General features: G+C 38.5%; 1 protein-coding gene across 1 annotated transcript in view; it reads left to right on the forward strand.

Annotated features, from left to right (window-relative positions):
- Window positions 1-18,676, forward strand: part of thbs4a (thrombospondin 4a) — a 39,723-nt gene extending 21,047 nt beyond the window's left edge. Inside the window, exons 15-21 of the mRNA XM_056458509.1 lie at window positions 4,678-4,730; window positions 4,804-4,985; window positions 6,759-6,986; window positions 11,701-11,897; window positions 13,542-13,714; window positions 13,801-13,940; window positions 18,303-18,676. Coding sequence (XP_056314484.1) covers window positions 4,678-4,730; window positions 4,804-4,985; window positions 6,759-6,986; window positions 11,701-11,897; window positions 13,542-13,714; window positions 13,801-13,940; window positions 18,303-18,346 — 1,017 coding nt within the window. The 3' untranslated portion in view covers window positions 18,347-18,676. The remainder of the gene's footprint in view (window positions 1-4,677; window positions 4,731-4,803; window positions 4,986-6,758; window positions 6,987-11,700; window positions 11,898-13,541; window positions 13,715-13,800; window positions 13,941-18,302) is intronic.
- The last annotated feature ends 789 nt before the right edge of the window (window positions 18,677-19,465 follow it).

Consider the following 19,465-nt stretch of genomic DNA (forward strand, 5'->3'; position numbering starts at 1 on the left):
CGAGCAGCTTTGGGACACTCTGACCATTGTTTGATTCATCTCATTCCAACCTACAGGCAGAAACTGAAAACAGCCAAACCTGTATTAAGATCTGTGAAAAGATGGACTAACGAAACAGAGCGAGATCTACAAGCCTGTTTCGACCTCACTGACTGGAGTGTTTTTGAAGCTGCTGCAAACGATCTGGATGAGCTCACAGAGACTGTAACATCTTATATCAGTTTCTGTGAAGACGTGTGCATTCCTACCAGGACTCAACTCACATACAATAATGACAAACCATGGTTCACTGTAAAACTCAGACAGCTACGTCAGGCCAAGGAGGTTGCTTACAGAAATGGGGATAGGGCCTTGTATAAACAGGCCAAATACACACTGGAAAAGGAGATCAGAGTCGCAAAAAGGAACTATTCTGAGAAACTAAGGAGTCAGTTCTCTTCCAGCGACTCAGCATCTGTGTGGAAAAGTTTGAAAAACATCACAAACTACAAGACACCATCCCCCAGCACTGTAGACAATGAACGACTTGCAAACGACCTGAATGAGTTTTACTGCCGGTTTGAGAAAACCCCCCACACCCACTCTGAACTGCTCTTCACGCCACCATTAACACCACCATCCCCCGCCTCCCTCATACCTGCCCTACAGTTCAGTGAAGAGGAGGTGTGCCAGGTCTTACGGAAACAGAAGAGGAAAAAAGCACCAGGCCCAGATTTTATAACACCAGCCTGTTTAAAATCCTGTGCTGACCAACTGGCCCCCATCTTCACCCTGATCTTCAACAGATCACTGGAGCTGTGTGAAGTGCCCTCCTGCCTCAAACGCTCCACCATCATCCCCATCCCAAAGAAACCCAAACTTACAGGACTAAATGACTACAGATCGGTGGCACTAACATCTGTGGTCATGAAGTCCTTTGAAAAACTGATGCTGGCTCACCTGAAGGACATCACTGAACCCTCACTGGATTCTCTTCAGTTTGCCTACAGAGCAAACAGGTCTGTGGATGATGCGGTTAATATGGGACTGCATTATGCTCTGCAACACCTAGACAGACCAGGGACCTATGTGAGGATGTTGTTTGTTGACTTCAGCACGGCGTTTAACACCATCATCCCAAAACTTCTCCTGCCCAAATTAACTCAGCTCTCTGTGCCCACCTCTGTCTGTCATTGGATCAACAGCTTCCTAACGGACAGGCAGCAGCTGGTGAAGCTGGGAAAATTCTCATCTAGCATCCGCACAATCAGCACTGGCGCCCCCCAGGGGTGTGTCCTCTCCCCACTGCTCTTCTCCCTGTACACGAATGACTGCACATCAAAAGACTCCTCTGTGAAGCTCTTGAAGTTTGCAGACGACACCACACTTATCGGCCTCATTCAGGACGGTGACGAGTCTGCCTACAGACAGGAGGTTAAGGAGTTGGCTGTCTGGTGCAGTAACAACAACCTGGAGCTCAACACGCTCAAAACAGTGGAGATGATAGTGGACTTCAGGAGAAACCCCCCTGCTCTCCCCCCACTGAGCATCATGGACAGCATTGTGGCAGCAGTGGAGTCATTCAGGTTCCTGGGCACCACCATCTCTAAGGACCTGAAGTGGGACACTCACATTGACTCCATTGTCAAAAAAGCTCAACAGAGGATGTACTTTCTTCGTCAGCTGAGGAAGTTTAACCTCCCAAAGGAGCTGCTGAAACAGTTCTACACCTCCATCATTGAATCAGTCATCTGCACATCAATAACTGTCTGGTTTAGCTCAGCTACTAAATACGACCTCCAAAGACTACGTCGAATAGTTCGGACTGCTGAGCGAATCACTGGTACAACCCTTCCTACTCCCCAAGAACTGTACTTATCCAGAGCGAGCAGAAGGGCTGCCAAAATCACTCTGGACCCCTCACACCCAGCACACTGCCTCTTTGAACTTTTACCTTCTGGTCGACGCTACAGAGCACTGCGCACCAGAACAGCCCGACACAGAAACAGTTTCTTCCCTCAGGCAATCCATCTCATGAACACTTGATGATAATAATTGCGGAACCAACATCACTACTTGCTATACACTTTTATACACATATACACTTATTTAACAACACACTTTACATGCCAATTTGCACATAACAGCTGCACATATAACGTTGTATATAGTAATAAACATGTACATACACTTGTCAATCTGTATATTTGCACTCACTACTTACTTCTATTTTTAAAAATATATATTTATTATCTGTTTTTTGTCCTGTCTCTGTAATCCTGTTGCACTGTAGAAGCTCTGTCACGAAAACAAATTCCTCGTATGTGTGAACATACCTGGCAATAAAGCTCTTTCTGATTCTGATTATGATCACTGTAGTCAAATGGCCTCCACAGTCACCAGATCTCAATCCAATAGAGCACCTTTGGGATGTGGTGGAATGAGATGGAGCAAAATCTCTAAGGGATATTTCCAGTACCTTGTTGAATCTATGCCACGAAGGATTAAAGCAGTTCTGAAGGCATAAGGGGGTCCAACCCAGTACTAGTAAAGTGTACCTTATAAAGTGGCGGTGAGTGTATATGGCATGTCTTTGGACTGGGGGGATACCAGAGAATCTGCACTTTTAGATTTCAGATTACTTTGCTTTTAAAAATAATATAAAACAATGTTTTTAGAAATACACCAAATAAATGTTCTAAATGTACCACAGATTGCATTGATTTAATTAAATTATGTTAAATTGTTCTCTGATATATAAATAGCAGGTATGAGACCTAGATAAATTCTGAAATTCCCTATAAAAGGTTATATATTCTCATTTATAACCATAGGAATTACCAGCCTGATCTCATGATAAAACGTAAGTATTTTACGTTTTGTCAGTTTAATGGCTAATTCGTACGAATTCGTACGAGTTCAGTCATACGAAATTGTACGATTTTAAAAAGGAGGCATGGCACCTAACCCCACCCCTAAACCCAACCTTCATTGGGGGATGAGCAAATCCTAAATTGTACGAATTAGATCGTACGAATTCATACAAATTAGCCACCAAATCAAAAAGTTACGAATTGCCGTGAGATTGTGTTGGAATTACAGCTAGAATGAAAAGCTCTGTTTTGACCATATTTGCAACAGTTGTGAATGAAGATTACACACATGCAAAACAATCACACTTGATTTGTCATAAGATATTTTAACAACTTAGTAGAATAGATTCCTTGTTAACTGTCTTTTTTTAAAATGAAGTAGTAAAGAGGTTAAATTTAGCTTGAAGTAGTGAATGAGATATCTTTATGTGATTAGAGTAACCTAGTTTGGTCAACTATTGAACACCATCATGGTAGCACACATGAAATTAAAGTAATACAATTCACATTATTTATCAACAATAGATGTAAATGAAAACTCCAATGTACGTAACTCATGAGGAAAAAATAAACAGTAATGTCAACAACAAAAAAAGCATAAAAAGTGCCATCTAGGGAATTCTGGGAAAGTGAATTTACAGTTATTCACTGTATATATTAAGGAAACTTACTGTTAACCAGGTTATAGCTTTTTACTGTTGCATTTTACAGTTTTGCTTTTGAAATCACAGAAGTTTTTATACAGTAGACTAAATTATAATTATATTTGACAAAAAGGACAGAAAGAGATGTATTTAGTGATGCATTTTGAAGCATTACTCTATATAAAAACACAGCCAGAAATTAAAATCAAGCTCCATATAAACAGACACATTTTTAAAGATTCATTTAAGAAAAATGATAAGAGTTATAAGACACAATGCATAAACATGCATTAAATGTGTCTACATGTGTTTGTTGCCTCATTACAAATATACACAGTACATTTCAGAACATACTGGACTTAATAAAAGGATACATTAATAAATGGTGTGCATTTGGTCACACTTTATTTTGATGGTCCGTTTGTTGAATTTAAGTTACATTGCAACTAATTATCATTAGATTATTTATAAGTAGACTGTTAGGTTGCGGTTAGGGTTGGGGTTAGTGTAAGTTGTACTTGCAAAGTTTCTTATAGTCAGTTAAATGTCTGTTGAATGTCTGTGTCAACAGATATTTAGCAGACAGTCTACTAATACTGAAAGTGACCTTCAAAATAAAGTGTTACAGTGTATTTTAATGATCCTTTGTGGATCATAAAATCTGTTTTGCTCCGATTGATTTTTCTCTATTTCCATGTGCTCTCTTATTATTCGGTTGTGCTTCGGTATATCCAGATTGTCATTCTATGGCACTTTTAAGATTTAGGATCTAGAAGATTTATAGGACATTTATCAACCCTTAATCTGTAAATAAACAGTCTACCTACCAGATTTATTATAGTTAGTTAAAAAGGCAACATCTCTCATTTTCATTTAGTTTGACATTACTAAACTAGGGGAAGTGGAGGAAATGAGTAAAAGCATTTAGACAATTATTAAGAATATGATAGGATAAGATAGAATAAACTTGATTAATTTCTGAAGGGACATGTACATCTGTGCTCTATGAGTGCAAAACTCCTGCTCTTGAGGATTCCTATTAAAATGACAGCATAAACTTTTGCAGAGCAATGATAAATGTGAATGCAGGTTAGTGTGTATTATTATTATTATTAAGCTGTGTATGCTGTATTTTATGTGTATACATTTGTGTTGTAACTTGTCTATTTTTTTCTGATCAGTCTGATGTAGACAATGATCTTGTAGGAGACACTTGTGACACAAATATTGACAGGTAGAGTCTTATTGACTTTTTTCTTTATACTCAGTATAAAAAATAAGTTCATAACTGAGAGCTTTTGTTCCAGTGATGGAGACGGTCATCAGAACACGAAAGACAACTGTCCCAACGTCATTAACAGCGAGCAGTTGGACACTGATAAGGACGGGCTCGGAGACGAGTGTGATGATGATGATGACAATGATGGCATTTTAGATGACAATGACAACTGTAGGCTGGTGTCAAACCCAGACCAGAAGGATGAGAACAGTAGGCTTCACTAGGTTTTATTGGTCCAAACCTGAGATTGATATTAGAGAACAACCTACAACTTCCTAAATTGGAAGTCACTGCTTAGTTATAATTGAAGTAATTCTAAAAGCAGTTTTTCAAAATATTGCATATTATGTTATGGCAGAAATGAACGTTTGTTATAACCAACCCAGGCTCATTCTGATTACGTACCCCTATGTACATTTCTGGAGAGAGTAAAATACGTCCAAGGAGCTACGTATTTTGTTTTTGTTTTTGTGAATCCGCGAGAGACCACTGTGTACGCTTTTTCAGATCTCAAATTTCTCTTGCGAGTGCCATTCGCACCTGCTGTTCTTACATGCATCCACCAGAGGCCACTGTCGACTGACTAACCAACCGACCACTATCCACCCTCCCCTTTCCCTAATTTTTATCAAGTTTTCAGATTAAATCACATTTTCACCCTTGAGTTGAGTACTTGTTTATTTTATTTTTTGTTTTTTGTCTAACCCGCTTTCTGGAACCGTACTTCCTCGGACTCGACCCGGTTGTCGTGGTCAACTTCGTTCTGCGTCTCGAAACCGCTAACGTACATGTTGAGCTACCGGACAAACTGGTAACAGCGGAAAAGCCGTCCATACGGAGGTAATCGGTCAGCTGGTAAGAGACAAAAGGAACGCCATCATACCTCCCTGTAGCATTCGTTTTAAAGACGAAATGCAGCCATATGTACTTCTGGATCATAATTCAGGATCTTCAGAAATGTATATAGGGCTACGTTTTCAGAATGAGCCTATGTTGGTTATAACAGAAATGAAAAAAAAAAATCGAAAACATTGCTTAATTTAATGTGCCAATTGCTCAGACTCATCCCCCTAGACTATTATTAACAGCAGGATATAAACACCCTGATACACCCTAAATGTCTTCAAAATGGGGAAAACTACCCAGAGATTACTTCAAAATATGACTACATTTGCTGCTAAATTTTAATGCCCTATTCATGCTATACTGTATAACAGAATATGCTATATGCTATATAAAAGAACGCTCACCTTATTGCTCATGTAGTCTTTTTGTAGACTCTATTTTTTAAAATAATATTTATAAAATATAATATGTATATTAAAAGTCAAATGGAAGACCTTTTATTTAAATTTCTAGAATGTCACATTTACAAAATCAATATCACTAACACATTGTCCCCCAAAAAGGATGGTCGTCCACGAAATGCTAAATTAAGCATTCCCGTGGAGCGGGATGTTGTGTGGACAAAGAACTGGTCCAAAGTTCACTTTAGTAATGAAAGCATATTTAATTTTCTTGGGTGTGATGGGAAATATTATCAAGCTAGTAAAATATTGCAATTAACAGTGTGTATTGAAGTAGTAAAGGTGAAAGAATAAGTGTCATGGTTTGGTGGTGTTTATGCAGAAACATGACAGAGTGAAAGCAAATGTTTACCAGTTTATCATTTCTTTACCTGCATTCATCACTTAATCTCTGGCTAAGAAACTCCACTACAAGCAGAGCAGACCGAGACCCCAATGATGAGTGAATAATAATTTTTTTTTTCTCAAAAAATGTCTGTATATTGTTCTCTAATTTTGATTTCCACTGTAATTAAATAAAATGCTAAATCAAAGAAATGTATATGTTTTTAAGTGCAACTTAAGTAATTTTTGAGTTTTGAGACCACTGTATCATAGTCGGCTTTTAAAAAATTATACTGGAATCAGATCTGATGGAAAGTGAAATCAAGTGAATTTTGATGTTTGTGTTGGACAGATGATGGAGTAGGTGATGCCTGCACTGGAGACTTTGATAAAGATCATGTGATCGACAGGATTGACACCTGTCCTGAAAATGCAGAGATCACACTCACTGACTTCAGAGCCTATCAGACTGTGGTTCTGGATCCAGAAGGAGAAGCTCAGATCGACCCCAACTGGGTTGTTCTTAATCAGGGGATGGAGATTGTGCAGACCATGAACAGCGACCCAGGACTAGCTGTTGGTGAGTATGTCTATTTTCCCCAAAACCATTAAAATGCAAGAATGAAAAAACACCTTGAGTATTTCCATGATGAAAGGAGCCAATCCAGCCTGGAAATTCAAACTAGTCATGATTAATTTCTTCAGAAGAATACAAAGCAAATATGCAAAATAATCAGCATATATGATTTAATGCAAGTCTCTCAAAAACTCTCAGAACAGACACTTCAAACCACCCGGAACTAACATATAAAACCCCAATGAGCTTCTAAGGTAAAACAATTGTAGTTTGAGAAAAATGGAGTGTACTGCAGATTTAATCACATCTTGAGTGGATAATTATATGAACTTAAAGCTTGCCACTGAAACGTAGCAGTACTGTTCTTACATTATAATATTACATTACAAAACATTACATTTTGATGTCACTGCTGGAAATAAACTGATTTATGAATAAATTATCATAAAAGGATAGTTCACCCAAAAATGAAAATTATGTTATAATTACACACCCTCATGTTGTCTGAATCCAAGACTTCAGATATGCTTTTTTTTTCTCCGCACATGCTCAGTTTGCTTTTTGGTTAAACTACACTGCTTTCATCAGCGTTGGTTCGGTTGCACATAGAGAATAATGTCTTTATTCGGGGAATACCTCTTAATAAATACACTTGCATATGAAGTAAATCGTAAATCGTGTCATTTTTGGGTGAACTATCCCAAACAGTCATTGACATTTAAAAACACTAATTAATCCTCCTGCAGGCCTAACACCTGCAGGGGGAGCCGTAAGTGGCCGGTACATTGTGGTGGTCAAAGGTTAGGGCCACGACAACCCGATCGTCAGGCACAGAAGCTGGCTCTTGAGACATGGAATGTCACCTCACTGGGAGGAAAGGAGCCTGAACTAGTGCAGGAGGTGGAATGATACAAATTAAAGCAAGTTGGGCTCACCTCCACGCACAGCTGGGGCTCTGGAACTCAACATCTTAAGAAGGGCTGGACTTTCTTCTACTCTGGAGTTGCCCACGGTGAGAGGCGGCGGGCTGATGTGGGATAGCTTATAGCTCCCTAGCTTAGCCACCAGGTGTTGGCGTTTTCCCCTGTGAACGAGAGGGTCGCCTCCCTGCGCCTTCAGGTCAGGGATAAGTCTCTCACTGTGATTTGTGCCTATGGGCCAAACTCCAGTGCAGAGTACTCGGCCTTCTTGGAGTCCTTGGAAAGGGTGCTAGAAGGTGCTCAGACTGAGGACTCTGTTGTTCTACTGGGTTCTACTTTAATGCCCACGTGGATAATAACAGTAATACCTGCAGAGGCATGATTAGGAGTAACGGCCTCCCTGATCTGAATCCAAGTGGTCTTATGTTATTGGACTTCTGTGCTAATCACAGTTTGACCCTAACAAACATCATGTTCGAGCATAAGGGTTTCCATCAGTGCACATGGCACCAGGACACGCTAAAGCGGAGGTCAATGATCAACTTTATGGTTGTATCATCTGATCTGGTTGTATCATCTGATAAAGCGAGAAGCAGACCGGTCAACTGATCACCACCTGGTGGTGAGTTGGATTCGCTGGCAGGGGGAAAGCTGGACAGACCTGGCAGGATCAAACATATTGTGAGAGTCCTCGGAACGTCTGGCTAAACCTCAGTCAGAGGCATTTTCAAGTCTCATCTCAGGAAGAGCTTTGACCAGATCCCGGGGGAGGCTGGAGACATTGAGAACGAGTGGTCCATGTTCTCCAACTCTATTGTTGATGCGGCCATGAGGAGCTGTGGCCGTAAGTTTTATGGTGCCTGTCGAGGTGGCAATCCAAGAATCCAATGGTGGACACCGGAAGTAAGGGATGCCAATAAGCTGAAGGAGTCCTACAGAGCAAAGCAGTGAGCTTGAATGCAGGGGCAGACTGGTTGGAAGACTGGGCAATTTCCTGACATACTATTTGGGCCAGCTGATCATCTTCTTCTGATCTGATCGGCCCATATAACACTTAATAGTCAATCATTTTTTTTCTGCCTAATTAATTGACGATGCTGTGATATGTGACGCTCTGAAAGTAAGGTGTTTTTTTTCTCGGACAGACTGGCTCATGTGACATAATCTCCAGCCCAATGATTCTTTTCTGTATTGACATTGGGCTGACCCAATTACAAACTCCCATTGTGGGCTCTGTGTGAACATGCAACATCGGTGTGTATTTGTCAAAACAGTTGAGAGTCAGAGAGACTGAGGAGAAATGGAAGGGAGGCGCAGAGAATTTGTGGGAGAATACAGACAGTCTCTTCACGCAGATGCCACAAAGAAGTTTTCTGCCACTGCCGCGGGACCTTCATCAGCTGCCATGGCTGAGTGGTGATGCCGGTGTGCCGAAAAACGCACCCCACAACACCGGTAGCACTGGCAGCACCAGTGAGAAGGAAAAGGAAGAGGGTTAAAGTGAGTTTAGAGCTTGCAGTAAGCAGAACTTCTTTCAGAACACTTAGGATATGTAATAAATGTAGATATCCCTTGTTAAAACTGAACCAGAACATAAAACAATGGCACAATTAGCACTGTAATAAATGAATAGCATCTAATGCTCTGTGACTGTCAGTTTGGCTTGTTACATTAATTCTCGTGGGAGTAGTAAGCAACGCTACAACCATAAGGTTTTCGGTTTTGTCACGCAGTCTAAGACAAACAGCAGCTCTTTAAGATATGTTTTGATATTTCACTATTGAGTTAAACGTTTTAATTAAAGGGTCTCTGATACATTTTATAACATTTTATTGTTTATTTTGTTAATCAACATTAACTGTGTGCGTCAGCAGGCAGTTTTTGTTAAGGTCATTATTTAATATAGGCTGAGTGAATAGTGTATTTTTTAGAACCTAACAAAAATCTTTATGGACATTATACAGAAATTAAATTGAGATTAATGACTTTTTTTAATGATTAATGTATTTTTTCCTTTCTTTGTTTAACTTTGTTATCCATTTTTTTTGCTTTGTGGGCCTCTTTAATCTGAGAATATTAGTACTGCACCTGACTGCATTGTTAACAAAAATCTCATTATTTCCTATATATGGCTTTTGTGTTTTTATAGAATAGGAGTTGGTAAACATATTCAAGGGCGTGCACAGATGGGTAGCATTTTGATTGTATGTAGTGGGCCGCTCTGGCCCAAAATGCCAGGGCCGATTTTTTTTATTTATTTATTTTTGCCTGCTTGAATGAGATCCACCCTGTGTATCTTAGGTCTCTGGATATTGTGGGGCTATCTTGACACGCCTCTACAATATTGCATGGAGGTCCTTGGACTGGGCAACTGGGGTGGTGGTTCCCATTTTTAAGAAGGGGGACTGGAGGGTGTGCTCCAACTATGGGGGGATCCCACTCCTCAGCCTCCCTGGGAAAGTCTATACCAGTGTACTGGGGCGGGGGATCTGGCTGATGGTTGAACCTAGGATCCAGGAGGAATAATGCGTTTTTCATCCAGGCCGTGGTTCACTGGACCAGCTCTATACCCTCATCAGAGTGCTCGAGAGGTCATGGGAGTATGCCCAACCAGTCTGCATGTGTTTTGTGGACTTGGAGAAGGTATTTGACCATGCCCCTCATGGCATTCTGTGGAGGGTGCTCTGGGAGTATGGGGTCAGAGACACTCTGTTAATGGCTGTCTTGTCCCTGTATGAACAGAGTAGGGGTCTGGTTCGCATTGCCGGCAATAAGGCAGACTTGTTTCCAGTGCATGTTGGACTCTGGCAGGGCTGCCCCTTGTCACCAATTCTGTTCATAGTTTTTATGGACAGAATTTCAAAGCGTATAGCCTTGGATTGGAGGGGGTCCGGTTCAGGGACCACAGAATTTAATCTCTGTTATTTGCAGAGAATGTTGTTCTGTTGGCTACATCAAACATGGACCTGCAGCATCCACTGGGGCGGTTTGTTGCTGAATGTGGCACAGCTGGGATGAGATTCAGCACCTCCAAGTCTGAGGCCATGGAAAAGCAGATGAAAGTGAATGAATGAATGAACACTAATTAAGATATTTTAGGTGAAATCTAAGAGCTCCCTCATCCTCTGTAGACACCAAGGTACCAGACTCATTCAAAGAGGGTGAGAAATTTATAGCAAAATTTTCATATTTGGTAACTAACACTTTAATAATAATAATCTAGTAAATACAGTTTACTTGTTGCCTGGCCATCTGACAACCAGATTTTTGTGAGTTATCAGTATTATGGTACATGGATGTAAACATGCTCCGTGTTTAACAGATCCAATATACTAATACACCTGCAATACCTTCGCCAACTGTTGACATTCATAGACAACATTGTGAACTTGTGTGTGTTTTTGACAGCCTCATTTCTACTTGATAGTGGCATAAAACAAAACTTAGTTTAATCTTTTTGTACGCGTGCTTTGTGTCTCTTCGTTTCACTTGACAAGGCTTTAAAACACATGCAGATGCTTTATTTGATGCAGTTAATATAAATAGAAAAAGATTATCACAACGTTTTACAGAGTGAAACTGCAGTTGGGAGAAATGATGTTTTGTAGATGAGAAAGTCTATAATTATTTCTCTTTCTCACACACACACATGCCTATCCTTAACATGCATTATGGAGTTACTGTTTCACATGAGAATGAAAGTGTTTTTTTTTTTTGTTTTTTTTACACCTTTCATATATACATATATTTAAAAAAAAATCTGAGTCAAACTTGATGAAATTTTACCACTCCAACAGGATACACTGCATTCAATGGCGTGGATTTTGAGGGCACCTTCCATGTGAACACAGTGACGGATGATGACTATGCAGGCTTCATCTTCAGCTATCAGGACTCCTCCAGCTTCTATGTGGTGATGTGGAAGCAGACGGAGCAGACGTACTGGCAGGCAGTGCCCTTCAGAGCCGTGGCAGAGCCTGGCATTCAGCTTAAGGTTCCCGTATTCATCATCTTTATTCATTACTGTCTCAATGCTCCATGTGTGCTTTTATCATTACTGCTGCTCCGCTGAGCCCGCAGCAGACCTAGAAATATGACTTTGGCCAAAATCTGAAGCATGCAAAAATACTTAAGACACTGAAGGCAAAAACACAGCTTTTTGTTTTATTATTTAAGCAATTGTCAGTTTTCAGATTTTTGGCCATTTCAGTTTAATGTAGAGAAAAACCTCTTAATGTGGTCTAAAATGAGCATTTTTTTCTCAGACTCCTGTGTGTAGGTTCTGTAATTTCACTTTAATAGCAAAGAATCAGTTTTTTTCCATGGTCTTTAAACTGAAATAACTGACCAAAAACATCGGAAGCTGCGAAAAATCAGATAACACACTTTTTTTTTTTTCAATTTTCTGTTCTGAGTTATGAAGTGATGAAAAGAGATTCCAAAAATCTCCTGTGTAAATTTGTTTGACTCTAAATGTCTATGGTCTCTAAATGTCTAAAAGCATTGGTTATGTTTTTATCCTATTCGCCTGCAGTGTCTTGCTTAAACCAGTGCTAAAGCTGTAGACCTCTTAAAATAAAGTATAACCAAAATTATTTCTAGAACAATTTCAAATGTTCTGTACTAGTATCTAAGAAATATTTCCTGTTAGCTAATCAATATTCAATAATATCTAATCATTATCTAATAAATAAATTCTATTATGCAGTATCTGTTTAAAAGCTAGCACTAGTACCTAAGAAATAACTGGTGTAAATATATGTACAGCTCAGAATTGGACTGCATACAATTGTTACGATAGAAACATTTTTTACTACTGAAATAGGTACTGCTATATAATGAAGTAGTAGCCTATATGTATCTAATGACGAAGTGCTAGTAGAAAAATAAGCAATAGTAGTAGCATATGTGCATATCTACAATGCACAGGATTGACTGAAGTCATTGACACATTATTGTAAATGTAGTATTGGTATCTTGTTTTGTCGTGTCATTTTTAAGTCATAATTTTGGCCATGATTTCTGAATTATGGTGTGATGAAAAGAGATTCAAAAAAATCTTGTGTAAAACCTTTTTTAAAACCTCATTTATTTTGACTCATAAATGTCAAAATAAATAAATACACATATTTTAAACCTGACTTTAACCATTTAAACAAAAAAAAAAAAAAAAAATAAATTTTTTCCACTGCACCATGACTTTATATTCTATACTGGACATTATTTCTGTTAACTGACAGGACTTTTGTCTAAGCAAAGTCAGACCTTACTGTCCTAATTCATTAAAAATCAAGGCATGATCATATTTTATTTTGGTCAAATAAGTGTATTCTAGAGGCCTTTGCCTTTCATATAAGCCACTTCTGATACCAAATGATCAACTAGAAGTCAAGTTATTATTAGTTGTTCCTAAAACTTGAATCGGAGACAAGACTTTTGTCAGGAAGTGTATAAAATATATTGTGCAAGAAATGCAAGCAAATTAGTTTATTATTAGCTTATTAAAACAAAACAAAACTCACCTGCAGTGTTTTGCTTAAACCAGTATTACGGCTGTTATTTTGTTCTTCAACATGTCAGAATGAGATTGATCATTCAAACAAAAGCAGGCACAGGTGAATTTATTTTACTTTTCTAGGCTGTAAAGTCTAAAACGGGGCCTGGGGAGTTCCTGAGGAATTCGTTGTGGCACACAGGAGATACAAAGGAGCAGGTCCGTTTGCTGTGGAAGGACCCTCGTAATGTAGGCTGGAAGGACAAGGTCTCCTACCGCTGGAATCTGAAGCACAGACCCCAAGTGGGATATATCAGGTCAGATGGAGATGTCTGACTTTCCTGAATTTGAATGAGAAGGGTAGTTCACTGAAGTATTGTTTATTCATCTTTGTTTGTCACAGGGTGCAGTTCTATGAAGGCACTGACCTGGTAGCAGATTCTGGAGTGGTTATTGACACCAGCATGAGAGGAGGTCGACTCGGGGTCTTCTGCTTCTCACAGGAGAACATCATCTGGTCCAACCTGAGATACCGCTGTAACGGTGAGAGCAGTGCTTTTGCAATTACCGTTGCACCCAGGGGTTAGGCTAGCAATTTTGGGCTCTATGAATGAATATTTGAGGTTGGGTTAATAGGGTTAATACCAATAAAACAGATCTCTTGGGCCCCCAAAGTGCATGGGCCCTTAGAATCATTCTAACTTACCCCTGCTTAGCAGTGGCCCTGGTTAGCTAATAACTAGAAAGTTATTGTGATACCATATGGCAAGCCGTTTTACTATTTATAAGTTAATTTAAGTGAATTTTGCCAAACAGTGTTTATATTTAAACACACTAAAACAAACATGCCCATAACTTGGGCCAGATGAAATCATAGGATGTTTTTTGCTATTTCTGCTGAGAATTTTGTGAGTACCATAACCAAAACCTTAATATATAAACTAAAAAGTAATATCTTTTTAACTTTTATTTAATGTTTAAAATGCAAATCCTACTAGATTCACTTTATTTGGTAAACAAAGCAAGTCTCATATCTATATCTACTAAAAGACAGAAAATGTTACTGTACAAACTGCATTGTACATGAATCAGATAAACATTTTCATATGTCAATAATATTACTGTAATTAATTAAAAAAAAAACTGAATAAATCTAGATTTACAAACATTTACCCAAGTAAATAAACAGAATTAATGATGGGCTAAAAATCTGTGGAAAATCTGCGAAATTCTGCACGCGCAGATTCCATGTGGGCCTACCCATACCTCAAGTCTCATTTTAATATCTGGACTATTGTTACTAGACATGCCCTGCTGATTGGCTGCAAGTGTATTTGGAAAGTCAGGCCCAATCCCAATTCTATTTTTGTACCTCTTCCCCTTGGCCCTTGAAACAGAGTGTGAAGGGAAAGGGCTTCAAATTTTACCCCTAAGAAATGGGACAGCACTACAACACCTGCACGTCATCACAATCTCTTACTTCACATGAGATATTTTTGTATTCATCTTCAGGAAATCACTGAAGGCATATATCATGTAATCATAACAATGTAATGTGGCAATAAGCTCGTAACTGTACTGTGCATTTAGACCGTGGCCATATTCATCAATGTAGACACACAACATTAACATTATAGCAGACACTGTAAAAAGCTCATTTCCAGCCACTAGACTTTTCTGACAGGGTATTCGAGTGTCATAGCGTGTCAGAATGTTGTGGGACTGCTATACAGGAGTTATTATTAGGGATTATAGATAGCAAAATTTAGCAGGTTTAGCATGACGGTAAAACACAAACACCATTATGAATATATTAAAACATGCTTGTTTGTTGTAAAAATCTGTAATAATGACAAAAAATATTAATTTGTATATCTACTTACTTCCGTGTGCAGCCATGCTGTTGTTGTAGATGGTGTATTCTGGGAAATTTTTGTACCCCTTGGTTTTGAGTGTGGTTCTGAAACACCTTCAAGCTAAAGAGAATTGGGACACCCCTACCCCTTCACGTAAACACAAAAAACGAGGGGTAAGGGGAAGGGCTAGGGTAGAATTGGGATTGGGCCTAAGGGTGCTTTCACACCTGTTTAGTTCCGAAACAGGGATTAAAATTGTTACAATGTTGCTCTTTGTTCTTGGTGCTGTTCGCTTTCACACGGCAAAGTTTCTAAACCGACTAAAAAGAGCTAAAACAAGTCACATGCGAGTAAACTCTCCTCAGTCCTGCTCAGCTGTCATGCGTCCTTATTTTAATTTATGGCAATGAGCAACAAGACATTATAATAGAAAAGCTGCGCTTTCATTTTGAATGGTGACACCCACAGACATTGTCACCAGATATAAATCAGAGGTAACACTCTTCCTTTGCTAGAATTATGCATTATAGGCTTTACATTATAGAGAGGAATAACAAATAAAGCAAGACTGCTTTATCTAACGGATAAACAGCTCTCGTTAATAGTTAACATACTTTCACTTTCGTATTTGACATAAAATGCACATTTACTGGTAGGAATGTCATCTCGCCCTACTCATAATTCTCTCTTCATATACTGTAGCCATATATATGCCTATTACTTATGCATAATGCACTGTGATTTAGCCGGGCTTGGATCGTTTTGCTTTCTCACTACAATCGATCCGCTCCAGAGTTTGTTTCCATCAAGCCGAGACCACCTCATTCAGGCTATCTCGGACCAATTGTTTTGGCAGATGACACAAAGTAATCGCAGACATTTTTTTTGTTTGTTTTTTAACCACCCAGCAAAGACAATGCGTTCAACGATGTATTCAGATGTAAAATAACAGTGTAGGAACAGTGTGTCTTCATTGTAATAAAAATACAATCAATCTTTTGTTAAAGCTATATATTTTATCATTTATTGTGCCCAAATGGTTTAAATTTGCTTGAATTCTTACTAAATTAATTAGTTAACAGTAATGAGGTTAAACTTTGCTTGCGTTCCGTTTCCTGGTTATTAGAATCACAACTAAACATTTCAGATTCTGTGACTATTACATATTTGCACATTGTGATATCAATACAGAAACGATGTCTATATTGTGTAGCCCTAATTTGAATTCACTCATTTTTATTTACTCCTTTAAGTAGACTGTATTAGTAGACTAATGTAGGGAATTGTGAATGAGGGTATATGCAATTTCCAATAGTACTTACATCTGCTTTTACTCATTTACTGTTTTGAGGCCACTGTTGAGTTTAATCATAAAAAAGCTAGTAACATTCATTCATTTTCTTTTTGGCTTATTAATCCCTTTATTAACCAAGGATCACCACAGCGGAATGAACCGCCAACTTTACCCAGAATATGTTTTACGCAGCTGGAAGAATGCCCTTCCAGCTGCAACCCAACACTGGAAAACATCCATACACAATCATTCACACACACACACACACACACTATGGACAGTTTTAACATATCCAATTCACCTATATCACGTCTTTGGACTTGTGGGAGAAAATAGAGCACATGAACACGAGGAGAACAAGCAAACTCCACACAGAAGCGCCAACTGAGCCAGCCGAGGTTCAAACCAGCAACTTTCTTGCTGCTAGGCAACAGCGCTACCCACTGCACCACAGCGTCACCAACTAGTAATATTTCAGTGGCATAACAAATATTTCCTGTTAGCTAATCAATAGGTACTAGTATCTAATAAAGTACTTATGATGAGTAAATGCTAGTATGTATTAACAGCTGTTTAATAATTAGTACCTAAAGAATAAATACTACACTATCTGACAAAAGTCTTGTCATCGATTCCAGTTGTAAGAGCAACAAATAATAACTTCTAGTTGATCATTTGGAAAAGTGGCAGAAGGTAGATTTTTCAGATGAATCATCTGCTGAACTGCATGCCAATCATCACAAATACTGCAGACGACCTATTGGAACCCACATGGACCCAAGATTCTCACATAAATCAGTCAAGTTTGGTGAATTCAGTATGGGGGTGTGCGAGAGATCTGCAGAGTGGATCGCAACATCAACAGCCTGAGGTATCAAGACAGTTGTGCTGCCCATTACATTACAAACCATAGGAGAGGGCAAATTCTTCAGCAGGATAGCGCTCCTTCTCATACTTCGGCCTCCACATCAAAGTTCTTGAACGCAAAGAAGGTCAAGGTGCTCCAGGATTGGCCATTCCAGTCACCAGTAATGAATATTATTGAGTATGTCTGGGGTGAGATGAAGCAGGAGGCATTAAAGATGAATCCATAGAATCTTGATGAACTCTGGGAGTCCTGCAGGAACGCTTTCTTTGCCATTCCAGATGTCTTTATTAATAAGTTATTTGAGTCATTGCAGAGATGTATGGATGCAGTCCTCCAAGCTCAGGGGAGTCATACACAATGTTCATTTTTTTTCCTCTGCACCATGACTTTATATTCTATACTGTACATTATTTCTATTTAGTAACAGGACTTTTGTATAAGCAAAGTCAGAACCTACAGTCCTAATGAAATAATTAAAAAACAAGACATGTTGCGATTTTATTTTGATAAAACAAGCATGATCTAGAGGCCTTTGCCTTTCATAACTAGAAGAAAAGGTATTATTTGCGGTTTATAAACTTGGATCGGTGACAAGACAGATAGTGTATAAAAGATAGTGTATAAAAAAAGTAGTCAGAATTGAAGTATAGTTATTTCAATGGAGAAATAAGTAGTGGTATAAACTGAAGAAATACTATTATCTAATAAATAATAATTAGTAGATTATTTAAAAATATATGCATATGACAATAGTATTGATATAATTTTTTTCATTCATTGTTGTGAAGTCATAATTTGGTTTTGTTGACAACACTGCGTACATTATTCCAGATGAAGCTCTTATTCATTCATGTTTATCTTAATATGCATTATTTTGACATTTACAGACACAATCCCTGAATACTACATCGAGGAAGACCAGCAGCAATGAGACTAACAGGAGAGCATTATTAGTGGTAAAACGCATCTACAGAAGAGGTTCCAGCACCAAAGCAGATGTGAATGACATGTTGGGTATTCTTACTCCCCACAAACACTATTTACAGACTGTTTGAATTTAAAACACATATCTTTCTACAGTTACGCTGAATTTACACTCGATGCCTGAAACTGCCTGTGCTTTACCGCACTTGAGGCTTCAGTATTATTAAAGTGGATAATACACTGTGAGAATTTGTGACAATCATGACACTGAAGACTGTAAAAACTAATTCAGGTTTGTCATCACAGGAATAAATAACATTTTAAATTGTATTAAACACATTGACTCTTCAGTGTATTTCTTAAAAACTTCTGTCATACATTAACAATCATTTTGTACCCAAATTTTGTGTATATGTTACCGGCAATGTGTGAAATCCCAGTATTGTATAGAGTGCCTGATGGTTTTAGGCAAAGTATGAAATAAAAAAGATTTTGCTATACAATTCCTAGGCATTATATAGAATGACAAGTATCATTTAGGCAAAGTGTCAGAACAGCACAACAAAATCCTTTATTGATCATTATATATTTGTAAAGTGGAAGGAATACGAAATAAAACGTATGATGTTCTTACCGGAAAAACAGTGGGTAAGACTGGAATGGCGCTTAGAGTTGTACTAAATTTTCCTCTTTCACACAAAAAAACACCTCATATTTTGGCACTTTGGTCATTCATATTTCATGAAGAATTGCTAAATAAAAAGGACAGGATGTTGTTACAGGTGAAAATAAGTAGAACACAACTGGAATGAGCTACTTGTTGCAGCAAGGAAAACTAGAATGACATTTTGAATTGCATATACGTTGTGAGAAGAATTATGGCAATATTGTCTGTGATATGGTAGTGGAACCTCGTACCGGCAATACGCTTGTCTTACAATAACGTTCAAAACTCATGTGCATCGATCGCCATCTTCAAACAGTGACCCAAGCTCCACTGCCAACACCAGTGCCGGGAAAAATGGCAGTGGTATGCCAGTTACATACTTTGCCGCATGGCAACTCTGCATTCTAAAGAATTCCTAGGAAATATATAAAGTAGCAATCATTTCATACTTTGATGTTT

The sequence above is a fragment of the Danio aesculapii genome, chromosome 5, assembly GCF_903798145.1.
Source record: "Danio aesculapii chromosome 5, fDanAes4.1, whole genome shotgun sequence".
NCBI lineage: Eukaryota > Metazoa > Chordata > Actinopteri > Cypriniformes > Danionidae > Danio > Danio aesculapii.